The following is a 25,286-nucleotide window of genomic DNA, read 5'->3' on the forward strand; positions in this document are numbered from 1 at the left end:
CATCCCCACTTCTCCATGTCGTTCTGAAATAAAATATTTCGCGTAGAATATAGACAGAATTAATGATATGCTTACATGACCTCTTCGTTTCTACTTGCGGAAAACGCGTGCTGCGGAAGCTGCGATGCGTAGTCGTCAAAATTCAAAGCAAGACTGAACCAGTACCTGTCAAAGTACGATTTTATTGTCGTCACGAGTGGGAAAATATCCCCACCACACCATTTCATCCTAAAATACAATAATTCGTATGTAATACTGAAAGAATAAGTGATATAACAATGTACTTGCATGAACTGTTCATTATTACTCGTAGGAAAGACATTCTGTGAAGAGTTTAATCTGCATTGGTTGAAATATAACAAAGGAATGATCCAATAATTATCAAAGTCGATCGAAGCTTCCATTTTGTTTACGTCACGCGTAACCAAGTATCGTCAGTTCAAAATTTAAATCTAAAATAAAATGAATTATTTAAATTATTAAGGAAATGTATAATATAGGAGTATACTCGCTTTAATTCTTCGTTATTATTTGTAGGAAAACATTTTGTAAGAACTTCGATGTTAACTCGTCGGAATACAAAGAAAGACTGATGTAGTTACTATCAAAGTCAATTAAAGGTTCGATATTATTGACGTCACACGTAGCCAAAATCCGGCAATACAAAATTTAAGTCTAAGAGAGAATAATTTAGAATTATATTCTTTTTAACACATATTTCAAGCCGTGTAATATTTAATCGAATTTTCTATCATATAAATATTAGTTTATTTACCTTCGCGTATTTTTATATTGTTTAAATAATTCCAAAATTATGGTTAGTATTAATTTTTGAAGTCGTCTTATTTAAAAATCGTTGTTCTCTCATCGGAGTACAAAAGAAGACTGATCCTCCATTTACTATCAAAGTCAATCAATGATTTTTGTTTTTCAACGTTACATGTAGTAAACGATATAGCAATATAGTACTATTATAAACACATAATAAACATACGAGTAGACGACCACTAGTGCAGAGCAAAATTGAAATCTAAGAGAAAATAAATTCAAATTATTTAAATGTTTAAAAGTGTTCCTTACTTTGTAATGTTTATATTATTATTATAGATATTATGTTAGTATATTATGTTACGAAAGGGATAAATTCGTAGATTATCTTCATTCAAATTGATAAAATACCAAAGAAACGTATATATGAAAATCAGTGATGGAGATACGAGCTTCTCCTTTATTACAGATTGCAAGTGGCGCCACTATATGAAATTTATTTTTCACGAAAAACATTGAAAATAACATTTACGAGAACAATGATTCGTTACACCTTTTATATGCTTTTATTGAAAACGAGTAAGATAATAGTAATAATATAAAATTTGTGACTAATAATAATGAACATAATGTTAACGAATTGAAGTTGCATAAAATGAATTTCTTCTTAAAAGATACCACCATATGATAAAAAAGAAAGCACATACTTACGAGTCGGCTTAGAGAAATTTGAAGTGAACTCGGAGCGGATAGTCTGTTTCTAGGTGTAAAAAAAATTTAACATTTAACAACGAGTATTTTTTTATCTTCGAACACGATCTGAAACAATCTGACTTAGGAGTGTTTTGGAATATTTATAATTTCTTGTTTCAATAGAGCTTGTAAATCTGTATATTATAAATAAGTTCTTCTTGTTAATATAGTTCATTTTTGCAAGTGAAGTTGTACATAACGTTTTAATAGCTCGTATATCTGTGTAACAATATAAACAAATATAAAGTAAGTGAATGGAGAAGTCATATAATCGCGCCTGTCAAATCCAATTGCATATCCGGCATGAATTCGTATTGCCATATCCCTCTTTAGGCTATTTCTATGAACGTTCTTCTGTGACGATATATAATATTACTGACCGTACTGACTTATCTGAACATATCCAACTAGTATATCTAAAGCTAACAGAGTTGGGGTCGTCATCGTCAATAATGGCGGTTTCCGGCGGCACGACTATCAAAGGATATAGACATGGAGTCGACCGACTGTTAAACTGTGATACAAGTCTGTGAACGCAACACGGATACACATACCTTTAAATATTCGTAAAGGCAATCGTTATATTTCACGTTTTCGTGAATAAACGTGTTACACAGATATAAAGTTAGACAATCAAACGTTAATACGTTTCGTGGGATGTGGTTCTTCCGCATTTGTGAATAGTCAAACAATTTTCGATGCGAGACGTGTGTAGTGTTTCTCAAATGGAGTTGACTGTACAATCGTGATTTTCGGCTTCGAATAAACTGACCGCAAGATACACACCATCGCAGAAAGAGGAGTTATTGTCCGTTCCATTTAAACGTGCGATCCTTCCATAAAAATTACCATATCATGGCCTCGTCAAATAGAGGTATTCAAATTGGTTCGGCCTGGTATCAAACTAAAATTAACCTAAGACCACAGCATCGTGGCGTACATCTTGTCACCGAAGAAATTTTAAGACAAATTCCAGAACTGTATCAGTTCTCTGTTGGTCTTTGTCACATACAGAGTAAGTAATTTTGTTTCTCGTAAATGATTTTTGTACCGACTGGTAATCGTGTGTGTGTGTGTGTGTGTATTCATACGCATATGTACATATATTACATTCCATGTACGTGTATATGAACTACACGGTGTTATGTGTGTGTGTGTGTGTATATATATGTAGATATTATGATATATGCAATGTATACACATATTCGTAAATATTGTTAATTATAATAAATAATCAATGTTAACATAATCAATGTTATCTAAATATGTATTAAAGTATAAAGCATGTACCCTATGCTGTATTACTGCTTTGCTTTTTATTTTTTAAAATAATATTTAAAAATCAATAAATAGTTATTAGGTTACTTTAGATATGTTTACAATACTTTTTTTTTTCTTTTATTTAATTACATCTTAATTACGTAGAATAGAGATGAGAGTTTTAAGTATTGCTAAGTCATGTACTTGTGCAGCGTATATATGATATTTTCAGGAGAAGAAGTTTTAAGAAGTATTTGAAAAAATTGATTTCTTTATTCATGTAACTATTAGTTGATTCTTTAATCTATTATTATTATATATAACAGCATCGTATATGTATATATAACTAAGTTTTAAAAAAATCATATTTGCTTTTTATAATAGTTCTTCATACATCAGCTAGTTTAGCATTAAATGAAAGCTGGGACCCTGATGTAAGAGATGATATGGAAATGATGCTCAATAAAATAATTCCTGAAGGATTAGAGTATAGACATAATTGTGAAGGTCCAGACGACATGGTAAGTTCTTTAATTTTATAATAATTATAAAATAGAACTATAAATTAATATAGTTATAACAAATTGTGTTATTTATAATTATGATTAAAAAATTGAATGTATTAAAAATTTTAATTTTAACTTTTTTTTAGCCGGCACATGTAAAAGCATGCTTTTTGGGATCTTCATTAAGTATTCCAATTACGGATGGGAAGTTAGCCCTTGGTACATGGCAAGGTATTTGGTTTTGCGAACATCGTGATCAAGCAGGAAGTCGCAAATTAATTATAACATTGACCGGTTGTCTCAGGGATTCAGCACGTAGCCCTCTAAGTCCTGTCAGCCCTATTGCTTCTACTAGCAGCTAGGACCAATCACACCCCCAAAGGTGTGGCAAACGTCAGCTGCACATATCTACTTCTAGTGATTCAAGCTAGCAGCTGCTTAATTCTAGAGAAAACCTAAGAGTAGAGTCCAAGGAAGAGTGAGTGGATACTATGTAAACATATAAGGAGTGTATATATGAGTATTTATATTGAAAAAATAGCTGGGAATTTGCTTAATTTTTAGAGTCATACCTTAGGTATTCAATTGAATCATTACACAATTACAGAAACAGATTATATTATTTTTTAATTTTCTTTTACATCTGCTTTTAAGAATAAGCTGCTTTAAATTGATAAAAAATGATTTTAACCCTGTCAGTACTAACGGTTCAGATAATTGCACAGAGGTTGATACCTGGTTATGTTCGGATTCTTAGCTTTTTCTCGCTTCTATCACATTGATTATTGTTGGAAAGAGGATTTTTTGAGACACGCTGTAACATAAACAACCAACGGCTGTTGTTAAATATCGAACAATCGAAGCGAGTTTTCTGCGTTCGGGTCTGTATTGGCTCCAGGGTTCGTACGACAAGGGTTAATAAGCATGCACGTATTTGAGTGATCCATACAATAATTTTTCATTCATTATTTATGTTTCATGCGTTATTAAATTCATTTTACGAAATTACAAAAGGTACAAAAGTCAAAGTTGGATGTTTAATCTAGTAACGATACATTGCAGTTACTGTGCAATAAAGTGTTCCATACCAAAAAAATCATGACAGATATAAGTTATACATATTTTAGAGAAATGCAACGTAATTACATTAGTATCCTATACTCTTTCTCGTTACTCTTAGATACAAATAATCTAATGCATTCTAATGCGTCCAGTACTCCGAATTTAATTATATATAGCTTTATTTAAGAGACCCTTTTACAAAAATAGTAAAATTTGCCAAGAAAATTATACAGACAAGTGCTGGTCTGAAAACTTGCATTCTTTTTTATATCATGCAAGATAACCAGCTTTAATACATTCTTTGTTATAACTTTCTAATTCGCTGCTTTTCATAGTGCTGCTATTTCTAATGACGTTTCCATTACACTGGGGGTGTACATAGAAAGATATTTCTCAACAAATTTAATATCAAAATTCTTTGCTGTGCTAATGCATTTCTGCTAGAAGTAATTCCGAAATCTTAAAAATAAGATGCATTTACTGATATGTGTGCAAATTAAGAACCATTAAAAGTTCCAAGATTATACAGCAATGATCTATATTTTGCATTTGTGAGCAAAACTTGGCAATTTAAAATCTAAACATCCTAGTGTAATATAAAATGATGCATACATTCCTACAGAGATCTAGCACTGCAAAGAGCTATAATAAAAATAGCATTCTCATTACGTTTCTTATTAACCAAAGGTTATTGTGAACTTGTAAATGTATCTAATATAAAATTAAGCAAATTGATGTTAGTCAGTAATATTATCCATGTATAGCGTAAACAATCGTCCATTCATCGATTAATGGATACGCTTTGTAAAATATCTAATCCAATAATCCATAGCTTAAATATCAACGAGTTATAACATTTCGTCTATAACAAAATTATACACCAGATTGGTGCACTTCGTGATACAATCTCGAATACTGGAGATTACGAAATTCATGCGCGCGATTGTGATTTTGATCTTCTAAATATATCCAAAAAAAAAAAACAAGAAATTTTTATGCCTATATGCCGAATAACAACTGAGCTGTCTAACTGAGGATAAGTGATAAGCAAATATATGTCTGTCAAGCTGCCAATACTGACATACATCATTGGAGTAGCATGAGCTACTGTACTGCATGTTTACTACACTTGATGGTGGTATATAAATTACAGACTTTGCTTCTAATAAATATAAGTGAATTTTATTGCTCACAGATTTCTTTTATAATTTAATTTGTAAGTGAAATTATTGGAAAGAAATATAACCCTTTGCACTCACATTGCTGGTGTGACAATACTAATTTTCCCTAAAACTCTTGAATCATCTCTGATGTGACACTACATTTAAATGATAAAACAAAACAATATATAAAATATTGTTACTCAAGCATTGCATTGCACTTAAGGTATAGATGGTGGTTCAAATAAGATGTTTTGAACTCTTTTTTTCTAAACTATTATAGATAATATTTGTTGTTGTTGTTGTTGTTGTTATTGTTGTTATTGTTGTTGTTGTTATTATTATTATTGTTGTCATTATTGTTGTTATTATTATTATTATTATTATTATTATTATTATTATTATTATTATTATTATTATTTAATCAAAAAGCTCATAAAAACTGATGGCTTCATTAATAAAAAAATGTAATAACCTTTTTTTTATATATATTAAATAATTTCTGTCTTATTTAATTAAACAAAAAATTCAAGTTGGTATCTGTAATAATATTGAGAAAAAGAACTTGTAATATTTTGTTAGAACCATCCTCTATATTTTTAATACAATATCTGAATGAAAATGTTTTATATTATTTTATTTTATTAACTAAATGTTGTATCATATCAGAAGTGATTGAGGAGTGCAAAGGATTAAATAACTGCAGCAATTGTTTCTGCCTAAGATACCAAAATAGAACAAAATAAAATCAGAGTTGCCTGAGAACAAATTATAAATATGATTATAGTGCAGAGATAAAAAAAATCAAAAAAGAAGAAAAACTGAAATTTTAACATTTACATACAAACATTTATAAACTATGTTTTTTTATAGCAAAATTCTCTTTTCTCCCTCTATCTTTCTCTCTCCTTCCCCCTCTCTCTCTCTCTCTCTCTCTCTCTCTTCTCTCTCTGTCTCTCTCTCTCTCTCTCTCTCTTTCTTTCTCTGTGTATAATCCTGCCAGTTGGACAGTTTTAATATAAGATATGGTAAAAACAAAGTAAAAGATAAATTATCCCTTTGTTATTACGAGCATATGGATATACATAATAATGATTCATCAAGATAAATGCTTTGTGCCAAACATTTGTTTGGTCCTTTGGATTGTACAGTTTTTATCTTCGCTTGAATGAAAATTCTGTACAAAATAAAAAAATGAATAACTTTTTTCATGAAATAGATATCCATTAAAAATTAATCTACATATAATGTACATGCAGAACACTAAACTCTATTTATTATATTATTTTACTTACATAGAAGTAAATGTGAAAGAAAGATAAATCCATTTTGTAAGAGCATGATATTAATTGCAACTAATTCACTAAATGTATTAAATCCAAAAAACAATTTATTGCCCATTTTAATGCTTCATACTATGGGAAACTCTTTTGCTGACTAATATCGATAAATTGTACATCCAACTTGGCATTCATATAGAAGAAATTTTTAAAGTTAAGAGTATCATAAGATATGTTAAATATATCTACACTATTTTAATCTTAGTAAATGAAATATAAATGTCCCTTGTTTTTTGCATTAATTATCTGCATGTAATTACAAATGTTTCAATTTTATGTAAAGACCAGGCTTGAGAATCAAATTTCTGGAAAATTCTTCATTATTGTATTACAAGCATGTGTGCTACATGTCTCGTATAAATTTCGTTTAACATGTATATATAAATTTTTAAGAAATTGAATGATATTGATATATCTAGATATTCAAAAGACATAATAATTGAATTTCCATTTAAAATTTATTATTTCTTTCAAATCATTTAATTAACTCATATATGGCATACATACTGGAGCAGCGAGATGATTTCATTAGTTAATTTTAGGATAAGGAATAATACAAACATGAACAATTTTGCTAATTTATTTAGCATATCGTTCTAAACTTTAATCACTGCTGCAGTATGCACGAGGCCTTGATATTTAAAATTAAATTAATACACTTGCAATTAATAGTAAGTAAAAAATATTTTTCCTCCTTGCAAGGGATTCTTAACTGTTGAAAAATAAAAATAATAGTATATAATATATATACATATATATATCTTATATGCATATATGTATAATATATATGTATATATTGATTACAAAATATTAATCTAATTTTTTTTTAATCTTAATATGCTTCCCATTATGTGAAATGTATGTGTGTGTGTGTATGTGTGTGTGTATGTGTGTATATATAAAATTATAGTTTGATATAATTTATTTCACATAAAGTAATTTACAAAATAGACTTATGCTAAGAACATTTCTAATCTATTTATTAGGATTATGGTATATACCGAATGCAATGCAGCCACTCTCACACATCATGTTAGAAATTTATTTTAAGTGAAATTAACATTATTGAAATTTAAGCATTGAAATTATGCAGCCCGCTGGAATTGAGTTTCTACAAAAAAAAAAATAATAAAAAATAAAAAAAATACTTTATTACATATATATATATATATATATATATATATACATATACATATATATATATACATATATATATATAAAATTCCAGTTACGACAATAGTAACTTTAACAATTTATCAAAACATAGTTTAGTCTTATTGTACCAAACACAATACAAATTTAATGCTAATTAGATATATACTTAGAAATATTAATTAATTTATCATGACACACATTAAATGTATATACATTAGATCCCACAAGAAGTCTTTTTTTCCATTTTTTAAAAATAATTAAGAAACATTTTTATATAATATTAAAATGGCGTATGTGTATCTTTTGAAAACTTACATAAAAAAAGAGAGATACAAGAAGAAATAAAAGATCTTCATGCAGGAGCGTAATGTGATCAACAGCCTGAAAGGTATTTCTGAAGCTTATTTTCATATGTGATGAGACAAGGAAGAAAAAGGTATTGCACATTGTTAACTTGTATATTCTGGCCGAACGATCATTGCAGATATTCTACTTGGACAACCATGGAATAAGGATACATGTTACTGTCATTGATAGTCACATAGGCCTTGTATTTCTCAAAAGCAATGGCACTTTTGCATACTTCAAAAAATGGCACTAAAAAGAATCAACATTCTAGATGGAAGATCTTACTTTGTATATTTTTATCTGTTGACCCTTTCATTTCCAATTACTCCTATCATTTTTCCAATCAATAAACGAAAATAATACAGAAAATAAAAGATATGGATAAGTCTTGAAATCGATGCTTCGTCATTTTTGGAACAAATAATAAAACAATTGGAGATTCTTATCACTTAGTACTGTTTTTTTTTTCTTTTTATACTCCTCTTTTTTACTTTTTCGTTAATGAGAAAGATCTTATAGATTTGTTCTATTCTTAATGATCCGAACTTATTTGATTAAGAATATTAAGAAAAATAACAGATTCACAAATTACTTGAAAATTAGTTTATAATTATGAAAGTAATTACAAAATTATATAAAATACGGAATCAAATTGTTTATTTTAAAAACAACAATATATACGATTAAATTAATTGGAAAGATTCATAAGCAAACAAATGCTTACGAATATGGAATATGAAAAGACCTTCAATAGCGCGATATCTCCGTGTATTTATTATTCTTCTTGAAAATAATTGAGTCATCCGATTGAGGTCGTTACTGATCTGTATACAGTGATAACGAGTCTTTCGTATCCAACGTATCCACGAAAAAAAATTGTTTTTATTACGTATATATTTATATATGTGTTAAACGTTAAGTATTACGTGAACGCTTGATCGTTTACTCTGTACTTTTATAAATAAAAAAATGTCACGCGTTCGGTAGATTATGTAGATATAATTTTTTCGATAAAACGTTACCGGCGATTACCGGCGTTTTATTCAATTCACGAGAATTTATAGTTTTGCCGAACTATGAAGAGAGTGATACTTTTTGTGAATGGCACTGATGTTAATGGCAAGGTTATATTTCCTTAAATTTAATCTAAATACTATAAATTCTTTACACACATAAATACATATTTAAATTTGTTTTTTGATAAAATACTCATTATTTTTATTTTATATCGGTAAAGTTATAGCTCTGCATATTATATCTTAATTTGTTGACAGACATCAAAATTATTAGTTAAAATATTGACTATAATTAATAATCATTTGTTGGTTATAGCTATATGAAAATCATTACATAGATATATTATAGTTAAATTAAAGAAATGATTTTTTAATTTACTATTGGTATCTTAATTCTTCTAGGTATTTATGATTACACATTCTTTAGATGAATTATTGTTTGCTGCTAGTACAAAGTTTGAAATCAATGCTAAAAGAATCTTTACTCCGCAAGGCGGAGAAATTGATGATATTAAGTTGATTAGGTAAAATCATTAAATTATAGTTTGAAACATTAAGAAAATGTTAATTCTTAATAGGTTTTTTAAATTATTTACATTTAATTTATTTTTATAGAGATGATGATATATTATATGTTTCAAGTGGAGAAGATTTTATTTATAAAAATAAAGTTGCTAATGACGATCAAATCAATGAAAATTCAGAATGGATTACATTGAATGTTGGAGGAAAATATTTTACTACTACAAGAAGTACATTAACAAAAAATGAACCGATGAGTATGCTAGCCAGGTTTGAACATTTAATATTTTTCAATTATATAATTATACTTGTATTGTATAATGTAACAGTGAAATAGTATTATCTTAAATTTTGTTATAAATATAATCTTGTTTTATAGAATGTTTACAAGGACACAAAAGTCTGATTGTATGTTGAAACCAAGTCTGAAAGATCCCAAAGGTGCCTTTTTAATTGATAGAAGTCCTATATACTTTGAACCATTATTGAATTTCTTAAGGCATAATTTAATGATATTAGACTCTAATGTTAATGTGAATGGTATGTTTTCTTTATTAATCAAACAAATGCAGAATATTCCACGACTTGTGACTTAAAGAAATACATATATATATTTTTCCAATTTACCATACATCTCTTCTTAGGTGTGCTTGCAGAGGCTCATTATTATGGAATGGAAAATGCTATATGTGTTCTTACAAAAATGGCCAATGAAAAAAACTCACCAGCAGATGGTCTCATAACTTTAAGCCGCAAACATGTTGTAAAAGCAATTATGTCCACATCACCAACTTCAGAACTTAGATTTCAAGGTGTCAATTTCTCAGGTGCCGATCTTTCTAAGTTGGATCTTAGGAACATTAATTTTAAGGTTTGTTTACTACAATTAAAATGAAAGTTGTATTTTTTTACTAATAGGATATATTAAATATTGGATTATTGCTTTCAGTATGCTGTTATGGATTCTTGTAATTTAGCAGGTGCTAATTTATCAGGATGTTGTTTTGAACGAGCTAATTTATCTCATGCCAACTTCCAAGGTGCACAACTTTCTTGTGTAAGAATGCCATGTGCCAATCTGGCTTCTGCAAATTTACGTTCATGTAACTTTGAAGATCCTAATGGTTCACCTGCAAATATGGAAGGTGCAGATTTTCGAGATGCTAATTTTGAAGGAAGTAATATGCCAGCAGTGAACTTGAGGGTAGCCACATTAAAGAATGCTATTTTACGAAATTGTGATTTAAGATCAGCTGTATTGGCTGGTGCAAATTTAGAGGTAAAGTAATGATAATTATTTTGTTCATTTGCATCATTATTACCATAATTAAATTTATATTGTAGCGTTGTGACTTATCAGGCTCAGACTTACAAGAAGCCAATTTACGTGGAGCAAATTTGAAAGATGCTACGTTTGAATTAATGCTTACACCATTACATATGTCTCAAACCATTCGGTAACAATAAAAGAAATGCTAATTCTTATAATTTTTTGCTTATTGTGATATAAATGTGGTTTATATTTGACTTGAATGATATTTTAGTCAAATAATATAAGTGGCAACATTGATAAAATTTTAAATGATTTGTAAAATCGATATTTTATATTTATAATTCATTTAGGTAAAATTATTAAATTTTGTTTATATATTTTCATTTATTTTCTATTTATAAAATATTTATTAGAGAGAAGATTACTCAATACAATTTCTTAAAAAAAAGAAAAAAAAAAAAAATTGTAATGAAAGATAACATTTACCATAATTTTTATGGTTATGGTAATTTTTTATTTCTATTAGGTAAAATGAAAATTGATAAGGTAGAATTTATAAATTAAGTAAAAAAATGTAATTCCATTGGAATATTATATGTGCTCTTTCTCTAGTACTACTACTACTATATGTGTGCACTAGCACATTTATTATAAAATCAGATATCCTATTACATTCTCCATAATAATATATTTAGTGGAAAAACAAATTAATTATTTAATATTAACTAAATAGGACTTACATAATTAACATATTTAATACAAATATATTGTATGTTTAATTGAAATATATTTCCTATTACATATTATATAAAATACAAATTAGAAAAATCTTGGAGATATACTTTATATTTGTATTATTTGTGCAATAGAATTTATAGCACTTGAGTTTTTTCTATAAAAAATGCATTACATAATTGTACTCTACTTTTGTACTGTTTATTAGATATAATATTTCGTTATAATACAAGTATAAATTATACAAGCTATAATACAAATATAAATGAAACATATATTCTTCTGAATAATAAGTGTAAATATAACTTAATTACACTGGTGTTCTTTTCATAATTATTACATGTATAATATTTAAACATGCGATGATATGAAATAACATTTTTTGTTATTTATTATGTCACTGTTGTATATACTTATAAATAACTTACCAAGTCCCTATGATTTTTAATAGAAATTAAAATTCTTTTGATCAAAGTAAAACAAATTTTATAATGTAAAAATAATAAGAATTTAATTTGAAAGAAACCACAAGTCCTTTTCTGTATCATTTATTTTTTTATAATTTTTCATTTTATATATAATTTTTCAGATTTTTCAGTCTGTTTAATCAGATTGTCAGATTGAAAAAAACTATTGTTATATTTTACTTATTCTATCACTGATTTGTGCGCTTCTTTTTTATGATAATTTCTACAATTTCATTTTTGACAGTTTTGATATTTACTATTATAAAATAGCTATCAATGAAAATGATGATTTAAAAACAGCTGGTTAAGGAGTAAAATATTATATTTCTTCCACAGTAATATAATATTTTTTCCAAGCAAATTTCATTTCACTTTGACTTAATTCTTAGTCAACCTACTTTCAATAGAAATACTGTCTTCTTGTATCTTTTCCTCTTTCTCTTTGGATATTGATTCCTTTAAAGTAAAATTGGGCATAGCATCTATCAATGCTGATGTTTCATTGTATCCAATTCCAAGTAAAATGCGTTCTCGTAACATGTAATTCTCCAGTGGTCCATATTCACATTTACTTACCAATTTAAGTAGATCAGTTGTAAAAGCATCTATCGTTTCATTAGGTAGTTTTACTCTATTGTTGAACTTCTGTCGTTCGATAATGACATGTTTCTTGACAGTGAGGTATTTAGTAAATTCAGTTTTCACTTCTTCATAAGACATTTCTTTTTCAAAATTTGGTTTTAATTCTGTCATGAGTTCTTTTGCTATTGAACCCATTGTATAAAAAAGAAGTTCTATCCTTTCTTTGTCAGATTCCAAATTAAAATCTGCTATTAATTGTTCGAAATTCTGTATCCATTCTAACCATAATTCAGGTTTTGAAAAATCAAATGACTCACAAACAGCTAACGAATTTGGCATTATTTTAGTGACTAATTCTTTATAAACGTTTTTCGTGTTCTACTACGATTTATTCTAAATTGTGAAATAACCTTTTGTTTTCCTTTTCGTATATTTTTGACGTATTACTGCGCTGTAACTAGTTTTTCTTTATATTTCAATAACTTTGACTTTCAATAGAGTGCCATCTTGAATTGTGTTTTATTTACTTGTGTCGTCGATTTAGAACTGGTATCTTAATATTCAGAAGAAAAGCACATGTGTCGCTGTGTGTTCGTAAATGAAAATCATTCGATAAAAGTTAATAGAAGTCTATCTAGTAACGGTATAATATCTATGGAAAAGATATTTCAACTCTGTTTATTTTAACATATTTATTGATATCGATTGTGACGTCGATATATGATTAATCGAATAGAAAAGATCAATTGATAATCTACTAATCCATAGTATGGTACTTAACCTAAACTCGTGTGTATATTTTTAAGTGTAAAAATTATAAATTACATATCTTATCATTTATACAAATTTTATTTTGTTTATATGAAAAATAATTAAATATTGTAAATATTTCAAAATTGAGAAAACTATTGATCGAATCACAAATTCTGTATAATTATTGAGTTATATATTTGTAAACTGCATGTTTAATCTATAACTTCTACAGTTTTAAGAAATTTTGTTATTATAATGGTTGAAATGTTAGATTGGGAGCATGAAGATCCTCTCACAAAATTAAATACACAATTGAATAAATCTATGGTTTTAATTGAAAATGTAGTAAATGATCATCCGCAGTTAAATAAAAGGAATAAAACTATTAAAATAACAACAAAAAGTACTTCACCCAAAGGAAATACTTCTATGAATGGTACACATAGAAAAAGTATTCTGAAGAAATCAGAAAATATAAATAATGAAGAAAGAAATCTTGAGGAAAATATAACAGATACTAACTTAGAAGCAGATGTTGAAATGAATCCTGATACAGTAACAGTAAAATCATCATTGAGACCACAAAATGTATATAAGTATTACATTAAACATTGAAACTAAAAAATAAATAGTTTAACCTTAACAAATTATCATATTTTAGCTTCAAGATTTGATGAAAGAAGAAATTTTAACTATGGAGTCTACAAGTTCTAGTTTCAATTTCGATGATATATCAGACAGCGAAGATATTTTTGTTATGGATATACCTAAAACAGTAAGATATTTTATAATTTATATTTTAATTTTTGACATTAAGTGATTTATATTTAAAAATTTTTTTAGATAAATCCACAAGAATTAATTGGACAGACCTTAGTATTAGGAAATAAATCAAAATTTAGAGTTGGAGAAGAAAAATACTGTGCTATTAAACGAGATTTGAAACACAACATTACTTGCGTATTTGGCACTGGTAAAATAAACCCACAATATAAAGCAGGTATTTATTTCATTTTGAGTAGTAAAGAAAGAATACAATTAATATAGTATAGACTAATCATAACATATTTTATAGTTAATATAAAACCAGCAGGCTCTATAACAATTAGGAGAAAATTATCGAGTGTACCAAAAGTTAAACCCGTATTGTTAGAAAATTTAGGCGTTCCATTTCCTGAAAATTTAAAAACGCGTCATCCATTGTTAGGTGTTATTTCTGAGAATAAATCCAAAAAAGAATTAAAAACGAGTGGATCAACTAATAAGAAGAGAAAGTCACAATGATAAGAAAATGACTACCATAATATATATATATGTATATATATGTATATATATATATATATATATATATATATTTAACTTTTTATATATAATATACAGTTATATACATAAATTGTTGAAAACGACGTATTACCATGTAATTATGATCTAAGTATAACTAGTAAAGATATTGAAATAATGATTCTCATAAACAATTTTTTCAAATTTATTACAACACATAAATCAATTCAAGCACGTTCTTTTACACGCAGAAAATTTTATCTTCGATCGGTTTTACAGGAATATTTGTTTGGGGTGGTTGGTAGAACTGTAAACATAAATAACTAAAACAATTTTTGGGCAAAGCGGTAAATGTAAAAATTAACGTGTAGCTCGAACGCATAATATTAAGAAATTGACATGCAAAAAAATGTACAGAATCGAATGAGATGTATAAAATAAGATCGACGTTACATGCGCAGATATCAATAATAAAAACGAAGGGCGCGTCGATACTGACCAATACTAAAAAAGAGACGTTTTACGTATTTATAAAGAGTAAATCCGCGTCTCCACGACATGCGCTCTGACAATTCTTTCCCCTCCCTTCGTTCCTCACTTCGTTCGGGGTCCCTCTGGTAGTCACAGCGTGTAATGTCCGTTCCTGCGCGCTCAAGTTGCGCGTTCGACCAAATTTCGGGAAGCTTAGAAAAAAATTTTCCAGTAGAGAAAAGAGAGATTTCTTAGTGGAAAAGTTTAAGAACGTAAGTAAACAAGAAGAAACGAAGGAGAGAGATTCTAACATATGAGCGAATGTCACATACGCGACTAATCGAGAATTGGCGAGCGCTATGTGGGAAGACGCGATAATTGTCGACGCGCAAGCTCCGTTAAAAAAGAAGTGATTATTCCTTGTAGAACGAAATTAAGGTTAAAGCGACTGTTCCTTCGATATCTTGAAAACATTCCTAGGATATCGAACGACTACTACGTTAATCGAACTATTCGATCTTTTGTGACGTATGCGACAATTCTTTTTGTGTGCTTGATGTTCTAAGGAAAAAGAAAGAGATGGAAAGAAAACGAGAAGCAGAGTATCAATCTCTCTCAAGTCTTTTGGTACTTCGGAAGAAGTTTCCCCGTTCAATCGGACTCTATTCGTGAATCATTTTTGTTCGTGCACGGTGTTCTTATTCAATGTCAGTCTTATCCTTGTACATTTTTCGAAAGTTAAACGTGCCAAGAGAAATTGTAAAATCGACATAAAAGTCTGTCTCTCGACACATCGAAAGAGACTGTGTGACGATCGTAAGTTAGAAAGGGATGGCAAGCTATGGCAGCGAATGTCCTTTCTTTCTCTATTTCTACGTCCACTTCTCCCTCCTACTATTCCCACCCTCCCCCTCTATCTCTCTCTTTCCTCCTCCTCCTCCTCCTTCTTCCTCCACGTCCCTCAGCGCCCCCTTTCCTTCTATTCGTTCTGTCTCTCTTTGCTTTCAACTTGTCTTTTTCCTCTTCAAGTCTGCATCGCGAAACGTTGAGATCGTCGCGTCCTTGCGTATGAGAGAATTCTTGCAAACGAGGTTTCGCGAAATTTACGTGTCATGCCCCACCACTAAATATTTTCACGGATTTTCACGTAAATTCGTAACTATGATGGCGTAGTACCTCTCACTCGCACGCTAATGACGTTTCGTCGTTTCTTCTCAACGCCACCAACAGCTGTTTCGTCCGATTGTCGCCCTCTCGTACGGTTTGTGTCTCGCGACGTATTACGCGAAGAAAGAAAGAGATAGAAAGAGAAAGAGCGAGATGGTGGGCGAACGAAGGAAAGTCTCTCTCTTGCGGTGCTCTCGTTAACACTGCTGTCCACTTTTGGTGTATCTTGTAGACTACCTTAAACTACGTCACTAACGATTTCGATGTTCGCCTTATCGCTATCATTTTAACCATTGTGTCGTTTAGTCGGAGTATTTCGCTAGCCTCTCCCATAATCTGTTGAGCGTCCTTTGTTCTACTCAACGCTCGCTTGTGACAGCTCCTGTCAAACGGAGACCAACCTTTCGATTTTTTGTTTCTGTCGCTTCAGGAACGATACCTCGTTTATATTTTATCTTAGAGACCATCGCGTAAGGATATATATCTTTTCGATTTTTATCTCGCTGAGATACTTTTCAAAATCTACCCAGTCGGAATTGCACTATGCAGTGCGTTTTCCTTTTATTCAATTTTACACTAACAATTATTCCTTTACCGGAATTAAACAATAGCCGTTTAAACGTTCATTATTTCACAATTCAAATACTCCCATACGGGTGACGTAGTAGAGGGAAGGCTTTTTTCTATAGATACGCCAACACTTTCCACGGCACTCGCCTTTTCGCGACACTCTCCGTCTTGATCAATTTTCTACGAGGTTAATCTGACGTGTCATCATTTTTTCCAGATTGTGCAAGGATATTAGAACATAAAGGAAAGTAGCAAGCTTTGTTAATATCTAAAATACTGTGGAAACCCTTTGTGTATGTGCATTATTGAAAGGAGAGGTATTACAGGTGCATTTTTAATTGAAAGCATATTTCAATATTTTATTTAGTACGATGAAAAATATTTCATTGAATTTATACTAAATTATCGAGAAAATGGATAAAAGTTTTTATGTAGTTCTTTTTTATAAATATGCAGATATATAGATTATGTGTGTGCGTGCGCGCGTGTGTGTGGTGTGTGCGTGCGTGTGTGCGGGTGTGTGCGTGCGTGAGAGAGAAAGAGAGTAAGTGTGAGTGTGAAAGTAAAATAGCAAATATTCTTTAATTAAATATGTAATTAGTTATAATTATAATGTTGTCCTTTATACAGGTCAAAAGTAGGAAGAAATACATTGTTAATTGTTGTGTCTTTTGGACGAACGTGGCTATAGCAAAAATTATGTCAGTATTGAATCAAAGTGGAGAGGATGCAGTGGAGTGTCCATTGTGCATGGAACCATTGGAAGTTGATGATTTAAATTTCTTTCCATGCACATGTGGCTACCAAATATGCAGATTTTGTTGGCATAGAATACGTACGGACGAAAATGGCTTATGCCCTGCGTGCCGGAAGGCCTATTCTGAAAACCCCGCTGATTTTAAGCCTCTTACGAAGGAAGAAATTGCAAGGTATTCTTTGTATGATTATAAGCTATATCCAAGTATATGCAGCATTTTGAATGATTTTCCTTTTCTTAGATTAAAAGCAGAAAAAAGATTGAAGGATCAGCAGCGTAAACAAAGAGTTACAGAGAATCGTAAACATCTAGCGAATGTGAGGGTAGTTCAAAAAAATTTAGTATTTGTAGTAGGATTACCAATGCGATTGGCAGATGCGGATGTAAGTTTTTTCTATTGTAAAAAATGGGTGGTTATATCTAATATGAACATTAGATATGATAAGTAATAATAAAAGGTGGTAACAATAATATTTACTATAGGTATTAAAGAGACATGAGTATTTTGGGAAGTTTGGTAAGATTCATAAAGTTGTGATTAATCAGAGCACTTCCTATGCAGGGTCTCAGGGCCCTAGTGCCTCGGCATATGTCACCTATCAAGTATGTTACATTTTTTATATTTATTATAATTACAACAATATATTAAAAATTTGCTAAAATTTTAATGAATCTTTAATGAATCTAACTATAGCGTCAGGAAGATGCTCTGCGTGCTATAGAGGCTGTGAATAATATTGTTGTGGACGGACGGACAATAAAAACGTCACTGGGTACAACAAAATACTGTTCACATTTTATGCGCAATCAGGCGTGTCCAAAACCAGACTGCATGTATTTACATGATCTCGGGGACCAGGAGGCTTCGTTTACGAAAGAGGAAATGCATCAAGGCAAACATCAGGAATATGAGCGCAAGCTTGTGCAATCTTTACATGCTCATGCATCTGCATTGCAGCGGTAAAAATATACGAATTTATTGCTTTGATGACAGGTAAAATTAAAGTGTATATAGTAGAATTAAAATTTAACATTTTTATCATATAGAAAACCAACACCATCACCACCTGTTACAAATAGTATTGGTCGAGAAAATGGAACTACGAATTCACAAGCCAAGGAAGCATGGCCTTCGTTACAACCAGGACAAACGAATAGTAAGAATTTGCTTTAATAGATATATATATATATATATATATATATATATATATATATATATATATTAAATGGATATAATACAATAATATTAAAATTTGAAATATTTATAGAGAATATATTTATTATTTAATATTGCAATTTATATTTAAAAATATTTACACTTTACAGATACACAAACGAATTGTAAAGAATCATCACCACCTACCCAAACAACTTCACAGCAGCATAGCATAATTAATGGTAGCAGTCTTACCACTCAGCAAACGCATATATCATCTGGAGCTTCTATGCATCAACAGAATAACAATAATAAAGGGGAAAATGGTATGAGTCTACGCAGAGGCAAAAGTAATAGTGAAAGTAAGGCACAAGCAGCGCGAAATAAACATAAAAATTGTCAAAACAAAGAGAAGCATAGTACTCGAACAACGTCACGTTCTGAATCAAGCTCAATTAGTGTACAAAACAATGTGCAACCACAAGTGAATGGTCAGAAGGATATAAGAAATTTTTCAGCTGAAACGAATAGTGATGTATTGCAAAAGTTAGGCAATAAGTGTAAGGTTGAACAACAGCAACAGCAGCAGCAACAGCAGCAGCAATCTAACAAAATTTCTAAACCGGCACAACAACCATCTAATGAACTTAAAATAAATGGTGTAGTTCAAAATGGGGAACGACGACATTCGGATAGTGAAACAGATCAACAACGAGAAGGTAGTACACCAGCTAGTACAATTTCAAGTTCAGAAGATTCTAATGTAAATCATCAAGTGGAACAATTAGTGGAATCAAGTGAGGAGAACAATGGTGCTGCAATTTTAGGTGAGTTTCTTATACTCGTCGTCATTTCTTTATGTATCGACTTTTTAATTTTACATTGAATTGATGAAAGCGAATGTACGTGTGCAGGTAAATCAAAGATGTATAAAAAGATATAATTACAGTCAAGTATTCTAAATAGTAATGTAGTATGTTACAATGTAATATCAAAGTCATCTTCAAAATTTAGAACAATAATATGTGATGCTTTGCCTGATTAATAACAATCATAGGAGATTTATATATATATATATAAAAAAAAAGAAAAAAAAAAAAAAGAAAAAACTAGAATGAATTAGTATGTATACAAGTCTCATTTAAAGAATAGTGTTAATAGTTCTATTATAAATGTTTTACAAATTGTTTTTAGATATACAAATATTGCATGATTGTAGATTATCTCATATATTTTCTCATCTGTTATAATATTTATAAAGCTTTGTGTAAAAAAAAATATAAATAATTTTATAATCCTTAAAGTTGAACATCTCTATAAATATTGTGATACATAGATTTTCTCACTGTATAATTATCAAAAGTTAATCCAATGTTATAAGAAAATATACATATTACAATGCATAAGTAATCATGTGAGAATAGATGAAATATATATAATGACTTGCAAACAATTCAGATTGTGAATCTCGAATTAATATAGATATTGATATATGCCAAAATAAAGAGAATTCTTGAAAATAAGAAGTAGCTGTTTGTTGTATTTTTGTATACACTTAATTTTATCCTTTTTACAAAATTTCATAAGAAACAAAATTATACAACACTTGCCCAGAAGAAAGTCTATCTCTGTGTATCTTCTTCATTTGAATAAATTAAAGAAATTATGTAAGTCATACGAAATATACACACGTACATATATATGTATGTATGTATGTATGTATATATATATATATATATATATATATATATATATATTTCAGCATTAATTACAAAAAATTAATAACAGTGGTAGGTATTACTTTAAAAGATTCAGTATTAATTTCTGGGTATGTGTATGTATATTTTAATTTTGGTGGCTGAGAGGTTATTAGAAGCTGTTTATTCTGGCATTCTGATAATCAGTAAATAAATGACATCTTGATCGCGTCTCGTAGTGTAGCGCTATGTGCGTATCGTGTCTAGGTTCATCACCTGCTAGCACAAACTCATCGCAAGGTGCCAATCAACAGCCACCACCAGGGCTACATAATGGGTCTCAAATGCAACTTAATCATCGGTCAATCTTTCAGGCGGACAATAATAGTTTCTTCAGTACAAATACCTTCCAGAAAATATCTACAGCCGCCTCAGTCACATCCAACTCCTTAACAGGTATGTACATTATATTTTTTCATTAAAGTTACCATAAATTTATCTATAAAACTTACGATAAATATTATCTGTAATTTTATACATTATTTACTTTCTTCATATGTTTTTGTTAAAATGAAATGTATTCTTTTATTGTATATAGGAAATACAAATTTGGATTGGCCGAGTACAGGCTTGGCTTCCATTCCTGATTCTTTACCAACAGTTCACTCAAGTGAAGATTGGCAAGCAGCATTTGGTTTTCATCCTGAATCTACACGATCAAATCATATTGTACGAAAAATTAGTCCTTCCAATTCACCACGAGTAACTTTCAATTCTGAAGACTTTGCAGAAGAGGAAGTGTATAGTAATACGCAGTATAATGCAATCTCAGAATCTTCAGGCACCTTTGCAGCAAATTTGCTTGTTAATTCACCTGCATCTAAATTTATGGCAGATTTCCAGCAAAATTCATTACAACAAAGGCTTGTTATGCAAGTTAGTGATTGTATATTTTTTATATTTCATGAGATATACTAATTCTAGATAACTAACTCTACATTGAATATTTCAAAGGCACAACAAAATCAAGAAAATTGTGAATATATCAAGCAAAACGGGCATGCAACTTTAAAAGAAGTTCAAAATCATCATGAACCTGGATCCGATGTAAAAGCAGACGACGATTTAGGCTTCGATCCTTTTCATGAAACACAAAAAGCCCTTGCAGAATTAATGGAGAATGAAATGCAGTTACAACAACAAAGATTATTTCAACAGCAACAACAGCAACAGCAACAGAGAGAACGAGAAGAGCAAAGCAGGGTACAACATCAACAAAATCTTGCGAATCTTGGTCAGCAGCACTTTCCACAGGTGAAAAAAATTTAATTTAAAATAAAAAAGTTTCTTTATAAAATATATATAATGAGTATATTATTGATAATGTGTTCGTAATTGTAATGAAAAATTTTAAAGATAATTATAAATTGTATATATATATATATATATATATATATATATACATATATTTGTTTATAATATATTTAACGAACATCATAATATTATTTGAAATTAATTTAAATGGATAATTATCATCCTAGGTTGCACACATAGCACATCTACAGCAACAAGCGCAGCACTTGCAAAATTTGCAAGTTCTTCAACAATCGCATTCCCTCCTGTCTCGTCTTCCGCAGAATCTTCTACAAAGTGGCGCACAGAGTCCTGCTCAGAATTCTGTAACAGCTGCTAGTCTGGCACAGCGCAGCCGTCTCCCTCCGCCAGGTTTTCCTGGCGCAACCCCAAATCACATGAACTCTTTCGGTCTTGGTATACCGCGGCCTGCCCCTACAAACAATGCCCTCACGGGTTAGTGTTTCTCCAATTTTTCCAACATCTGGAATCATAGCCCACAGTGCGTGAATTTACATACCTATGAATACATAATGTCTTCATAAAATAAATAATACATTTTGTAAGTTTAATGGTAAGCGTAGTAACAAAAAGAAAAAAAAAAGAAATTAAAAATGTATACATAGCAAGGAATTATTCAATTTAGTTGTAGGATATTATAATATAATTTCAGATTGAAGATTTTCAAAATAACCACTTCCAAGGTCACGAATAATTAATCAATTTGGATTATATTAAATTTCTTCTCCTTTTTAAGATACATTGAATATTTAACTAAATATTCAAACACGATAAACATTGTTTTATCAGTGCAATTTTATTCAAAATTGGCTTTTATTGTATACACACATTTATCTGAAGATCATAGTAAAATTTTATTCATAAATGATTCGTCTAGTATGTTATTTACAGGAACACAGCCATCACAGCAAAGTGCGTATCTTCCAAATGGAAATCCTCTACTCAATACACAAGGTAAAATTTCTTTTAATTTATAGGCGTTTAATTTTTTAGTGCGTTTTATTAAAATTTTCTCCTTATTACTGGAGTAGGTATCAGTAAATGCGCAGGCGATACTGTTTACACATTAAAAGATTGGTGTGAGATAAGTAGCCAACAACAACAACAACAATTTCATCATCAAGCATTGCATCAAAAAGGGGGATGGAACAACTTTGGGCCTATTGCAGACTGGACTTCAATTGATCCAGCTATTGTTAGTTCATCTAGGCCTCTTCCATTCCAAACTACTAGCACGTGGCAATTTCCACATGTACATCCTTCTCACACAGTATCCCACAATGCGCAACAGGTTACGCAGCTATAAATATAATATATGAAATTAATTATTATTTATTATTGTGAAAATAAATTATTGTGAGTTCTGTATGTATATACTATATCTATAATATTTAACATACTAATTATAATAATTAATTTTATTTTATAGGAACAGAACGCACCAGCTCAGCATTGGGCAATGCAACCACCGCCGGGCTTTGCTGCGCCTGCAACTACAGGGCAACTAAGTAATCAACAAGCAAGCACAGCTGCACAGCCGCACACCAAACTTATCTCTGCAGGATCAGAAATTGAGAGTATGTCTAATTCTCGTTTATAAAGTATTTGTCTAAGAAAAAAAAAGTCATATGAATATATATATTTATATTACAGATTTATAAAGATTACAAACACACCAAGTCTACAAATGACATGGTGAAATATTCGTATCCGATGAAATGAAAGCCGGCAAAGAAATTAAAACGACAGTCTGTAACGTATGTTTTCTTTAACATGTGTTTACATTTGCCTTCAGCTATTGTATAGTTGCTGCAGTCTTACTGTATAAGCATTTCTTATGAGAAACGAAAAAAACAGCATATTTTGTTGAATAATATGGAAAAGTCTTGACAAATATTTTTTTTCTAATATTACTAAAAAATCGAATATATATTAAAATTTTAATATTAATTCTATTATCATATGTCAGATCTTAAATACACTTATGAAGCAAACCATAAGTAATTTAATAATTAAAATAATTAATCCAAATATTTCTAAGAGCATATTACAATTTTCAACATCTTCATTACATTTTAATTGTTTTATTGTAAAAGTATAATATGTTTTGAAAAACATTATCGGTTCTTATTAATTGAAGCTTATCAAAATGAAAGTTAAGCGGAAGTAGTATACACGTCGATTTCGGAAAAGATTAATATTTCTTTATTTGGAATATTATTATATATATTTGCATATTATTATGTGCAATTTTCTTTCATTATTTCCTAGATTTTTGATCAATATAATGAAAACTTGAATATTCAGATATGAGTAAATAGCGATTTATGACTTGATTGAATTATAAAAATACGTTAATTTAATGTTTAATTAAACGTCAGATCCATCAGCTTTGTTATAAGCGGTACAAGATTTGTAATCAATGTAAAGTTAATTTATAATCGCATATATAAAGTCATATTAAAGGAAAGATGCAGTAATAACATTATCTTGAAGGATTAAACAAAATTTTACGTGTGCGGAATATAGAAAACTACGGTGCGACTGTCGAGAAAATTAATATGAAAGGGCCATATCTCAGATCACAGGTGTATAAATACGAACTCAATAATACCTGGAGTGTCTGACCGATAGTAATACAATACAAATTGCTATGTTGAATGGTTTACTTTAACAGCAGATTGTGTTAAACATCTGCTGCCTTAACGTGAATAACACAACACGATACATATACAAGAGAATGATTGAGATAATGAACATATGATTATTATAAATTTAACTGATTTAAGGTAATCAAGAAATATACGATATGCGCAAAAAATGATTACAAACATGATATTCAATTTTCTACATCCTCCTGCTTCCTTTATATCCGTATCGTGTATTGTGCTCATTGATTTTCTTATAATTTTTTATGTGTATATGTGTATATATATGTGTGTATATATATGTGTATATATATATGTATGTATATGTATATATACATATATATGTATGCATATTATGCATATAGTCATTTTTAACATGTATATAAAGTATTATATGTATATACACACAAAATACGTTGCGTAGTAGAAGATTTATTAATATTACATGTAGTAAAATTATAAATA

The 25,286-nt window shown here is 29.6% G+C and overlaps 5 protein-coding genes across 9 annotated transcripts; 4 read left to right on the forward strand and 1 right to left on the reverse strand.

Annotated features, from left to right (window-relative positions):
• Positions 1-1,936: 1,936 nt before the first annotated feature.
• Positions 1,937-5,545, forward strand: LOC122631692 (UPF0047 protein YjbQ). Its single transcript, XM_043817674.1, has 3 exons — positions 1,937-2,536; positions 3,166-3,302; positions 3,434-5,545. Exons 1-3 carry the CDS (start codon positions 2,377-2,379, stop codon positions 3,647-3,649), a joined length of 513 nt encoding a protein of 170 aa, XP_043673609.1. The 5' UTR covers positions 1,937-2,376; the 3' UTR covers positions 3,650-5,545.
• Positions 5,546-9,154: 3,609 nt separating this feature from the next.
• LOC122631731 (BTB/POZ domain-containing protein KCTD9) lies at positions 9,155-11,728 on the forward strand. Of its 2 annotated transcripts, XM_043817776.1 has the most exons (7): positions 9,156-9,476; positions 9,771-9,892; positions 9,984-10,160; positions 10,270-10,430; positions 10,535-10,761; positions 10,840-11,169; positions 11,235-11,728. In XM_043817776.1, the coding sequence occupies exons 1-7, from the start codon at positions 9,429-9,431 to the stop codon at positions 11,349-11,351; spliced, it is 1,182 nt and encodes a 393-aa protein (XP_043673711.1). In that variant the 5' UTR covers positions 9,156-9,428; the 3' UTR covers positions 11,352-11,728. The 2 variants fall into 2 exon arrangements, with proteins under 2 accessions (XP_043673712.1, XP_043673711.1); XM_043817777.1 differs by lacking the exon at positions 9,771-9,892 and having other exon boundaries at positions 9,155-9,476; positions 10,011-10,160.
• A 702-nt stretch (positions 11,729-12,430) lies between these two features.
• Positions 12,431-13,444, reverse strand: LOC122631496. Its single transcript, XM_043817232.1, has 2 exons — positions 12,942-13,444; positions 12,431-12,821 (listed from the first exon to the last, which is right to left on the reverse strand). The coding sequence occupies exons 1-2, from the start codon at positions 13,284-13,286 to the stop codon at positions 12,744-12,746; spliced, it is 423 nt and encodes a 140-aa protein (XP_043673167.1). The 5' UTR covers positions 13,287-13,444; the 3' UTR covers positions 12,431-12,743.
• A 364-nt stretch (positions 13,445-13,808) lies between these two features.
• On the forward strand, positions 13,809-17,872 carry LOC122631495. The gene is made up of 6 exons (XM_043817230.1): positions 13,809-14,288; positions 14,362-14,475; positions 14,544-14,700; positions 14,776-15,724; positions 17,407-17,515; positions 17,820-17,872. The coding sequence occupies exons 1-4, from the start codon at positions 13,956-13,958 to the stop codon at positions 14,982-14,984; spliced, it is 813 nt and encodes a 270-aa protein (XP_043673165.1). The 5' UTR covers positions 13,809-13,955; the 3' UTR covers positions 14,985-15,724; positions 17,407-17,515; positions 17,820-17,872.
• LOC122631494 (putative uncharacterized protein DDB_G0271606) lies at positions 17,803-25,004 on the forward strand. 4 transcript variants are annotated; one of them, XM_043817228.1, is made up of 14 exons: positions 17,803-18,118; positions 18,188-18,329; positions 18,430-18,549; positions 18,641-18,906; positions 18,994-19,103; positions 19,273-19,929; positions 21,067-21,255; positions 21,398-21,735; positions 21,814-22,113; positions 22,341-22,608; positions 23,065-23,127; positions 23,202-23,464; positions 23,603-23,750; positions 23,827-25,004. In XM_043817228.1, the coding sequence occupies exons 1-14, from the start codon at positions 17,889-17,891 to the stop codon at positions 23,832-23,834; spliced, it is 3,102 nt and encodes a 1,033-aa protein (XP_043673163.1). In that variant the 5' UTR covers positions 17,803-17,888; the 3' UTR covers positions 23,835-25,004. The 4 variants fall into 4 exon arrangements, 2 of the variants coding, with proteins under 2 accessions (XP_043673163.1, XP_043673164.1); XM_043817229.1 differs by having other exon boundaries at positions 23,205-23,464; XR_006327722.1 differs by lacking the exon at positions 23,202-23,464.
• Positions 25,005-25,286: the final 282 nt, after the last annotated feature.

Source organism: Vespula pensylvanica, chromosome 9 (genome assembly GCF_014466175.1).
Source record: "Vespula pensylvanica isolate Volc-1 chromosome 9, ASM1446617v1, whole genome shotgun sequence".
Classification (NCBI taxonomy): Eukaryota; Metazoa; Arthropoda; class Insecta; order Hymenoptera; family Vespidae; genus Vespula; species Vespula pensylvanica.

Coding starts and splice junctions, on each gene's coding strand:
- LOC122631692 (XM_043817674.1), top strand. CDS start 2,377: ATGGCCTCGTCAAATAGAGGTATTCAAATTGGTTCGGCCTGGTATCAA. Junction 2,537..3,165: donor TGGTCTTTGTCACATACAGA/GTAAGTAATTTT, acceptor TTTTTATAATAG/TTCTTCATACATCAGCTAGT. Junction 3,303..3,433: donor GTGAAGGTCCAGACGACATG/GTAAGTTCTTTA, acceptor ACTTTTTTTTAG/CCGGCACATGTAAAAGCATG.
- LOC122631731 (XM_043817776.1), top strand. CDS start 9,429: ATGAAGAGAGTGATACTTTTTGTGAATGGCACTGATGTTAATGGCAAG. Junction 10,161..10,269: donor CCGATGAGTATGCTAGCCAG/GTTTGAACATTT, acceptor CTTGTTTTATAG/AATGTTTACAAGGACACAAA. Junction 11,170..11,234: donor TGGCTGGTGCAAATTTAGAG/GTAAAGTAATGA, acceptor TTTATATTGTAG/CGTTGTGACTTATCAGGCTC.
- LOC122631496 (XM_043817232.1), bottom strand. CDS start 13,286: ATGCCAAATTCGTTAGCTGTTTGTGAGTCATTTGATTTTTCAAAACCT. Junction 12,822..12,941: donor CAACTGATCTACTTAAATTG/GTAAGTAAATGT, acceptor TTTACTTTAAAG/GAATCAATATCCAAAGAGAA.
- LOC122631495 (XM_043817230.1), top strand. CDS start 13,956: ATGGTTGAAATGTTAGATTGGGAGCATGAAGATCCTCTCACAAAATTA. Junction 14,476..14,543: donor TTATGGATATACCTAAAACA/GTAAGATATTTT, acceptor AAATTTTTTTAG/ATAAATCCACAAGAATTAAT. Junction 14,701..14,775: donor AAACCCACAATATAAAGCAG/GTATTTATTTCA, acceptor CATATTTTATAG/TTAATATAAAACCAGCAGGC.
- LOC122631494 (XM_043817228.1), top strand. CDS start 17,889: ATGTCAGTATTGAATCAAAGTGGAGAGGATGCAGTGGAGTGTCCATTG. Junction 21,256..21,397: donor CACATCCAACTCCTTAACAG/GTATGTACATTA, acceptor TATTGTATATAG/GAAATACAAATTTGGATTGG. Junction 22,114..22,340: donor GTCAGCAGCACTTTCCACAG/GTGAAAAAAATT, acceptor TTATCATCCTAG/GTTGCACACATAGCACATCT.